This window comes from Haplochromis burtoni, unplaced genomic scaffold (genome assembly GCF_018398535.1).
Source record: "Haplochromis burtoni strain Fernald_Lab_line unplaced genomic scaffold, NCSU_Asbu1 Contig_138, whole genome shotgun sequence".
NCBI classification, from domain to species: domain Eukaryota; kingdom Metazoa; phylum Chordata; class Actinopteri; order Cichliformes; family Cichlidae; genus Haplochromis; species Haplochromis burtoni.
This window is the reverse complement of record NW_024582499.1, coordinates 577,365-578,857: the sequence shown is the minus strand read 5'-3', so window position 1 is coordinate 578,857 and position 1,493 is coordinate 577,365. Positions and strand designations below refer to the sequence as shown.

At 43.2% G+C, this 1,493-nt stretch overlaps 1 protein-coding gene across 1 annotated transcript in view; it reads left to right on the top strand.

The window, feature by feature from the left end:
- The window catches only part of otud5a (OTU deubiquitinase 5a), a gene marked incomplete at its 5' end in the record, with an annotated part of 12,720 nt that extends 11,227 nt beyond the window's left edge, over positions 1 to 1,493 (top strand). Inside the window, 1 exon segment of the mRNA XM_005931140.2 lies at positions 515 to 1,493. Coding sequence (XP_005931202.2) covers positions 515 to 648 — 134 coding nt within the window.

Below are 1,493 nucleotides of genomic sequence, written 5' to 3'. Positions count from 1 at the left end.
ACCTTGTTGTTGAATTGTGCTATACAAATAAACTTGCCTTGCCCATACCAAGTCTAACATCATGTATGGCTAAACATGAAAGCTTATTATAACACCTGGGAGAACAGCCACACTGTTAATTTTGCTGGAAATAATTTGGACTGTCTTTAACTCTCAATACTCCCTCTGTCTTTGTTTGCATTGGGACCTGAAGGAGCATCTGCACATGAAAAAGGCAAATGACGTCAGACTTAACGAGCAGATCATGTTACAGATAATATCTGGGGTGTTCATATTAACTGTCACCGTCATAAATTAAACCTTGGGCGCTAAAAGAACCCCAAAGTGCTTCAGACTGCTGTGAGTACTGTCACAAGCAAAAAAGTACTGCCCCTCAGCTGGCTTCCTGAAGCTAGCAAATGAAGTAAGGTTTGTTTCAGAGTGTGAGAGTTTGATCTGAACTGCAGAGGTGGACTTGAGCAGAGCAGGTCTGTGTATTAAAAGTTCTCATATGTTTTGTGTGTTTGTGTTTCAGGCCTGACAGACTGGGAGGACGACGAGATCCTGGCGTCGGTGCTGGCGGTCTCTCAGCAGGAGTACCTGGACAAAATCAAGCACCAGAGCGCCGCCATGCATCGAGAGAGAGAGCCGTCACCCGACAGCAGCTGATAACTGGCCCAATACGCACAAAACAAACAAAAAAAAACGCGCACACACAACAACAATGACCCTTCAACCCCAGCATCCCAACCCCACCATTACTCTCCTGCCCCTCCCCCACTTCACCTCTGACCCACTGAAGGAGCTCCACCAGGGAAAAAATAAAACATCCAACAATGATGCACTTTTTTTTTTTTTTTGGTTCCTCATCGGCTCATATCTCTCTGTTTCCACTCCGTCGACTCTCTTCCCTGCTTCCCATCTAATTTCCTCTTCCTTGCCTCTTTTTTTTTTTTTCTGTCTTTTCGTTTCCTGGTTACCACTCGGACGGAGCTCGGTCTTAACGCTGACTCGGCGTCAGCTGTAATTTGTACTTTTTGACATTTAAACATCGTTCTGGGCAGCTTTGAATTTTAATCCTCGTGTTTAGGGATGTACTGAAATATTGGCGGGAGATCTGCGTCGCCTGCTGCCGACCTTACTGACTGCCGTTTGACGGCGTTCAGCAACGACGGCGGCAGACGTTTGCGCATTTGTTTCACTTCAGTTTCGTCCGGGCTAAATGTATAAAAAGTAGTGATATGAAGAGCTGAAATACTTTAAGTTTTGATTCAGTGAGTTTTTTGTTGTTTTTATACAATGAAGGTTCCTTTGCATAAATAAAATAAAATAATTAATAAAAAACTTAAATAAACAAACATTGATATCAGTATCAGCTGTAGGACAAATTGTACTTGTAAACATTGGCCCAGAATTTTGCAATCGGTACATTTCTACTCTTTGAAATCAGGCCGTTAGCTCTGCAGCTAACATCATCATTGGTTTGAATGAAGAACGCTAATCAGAAGTGGGGG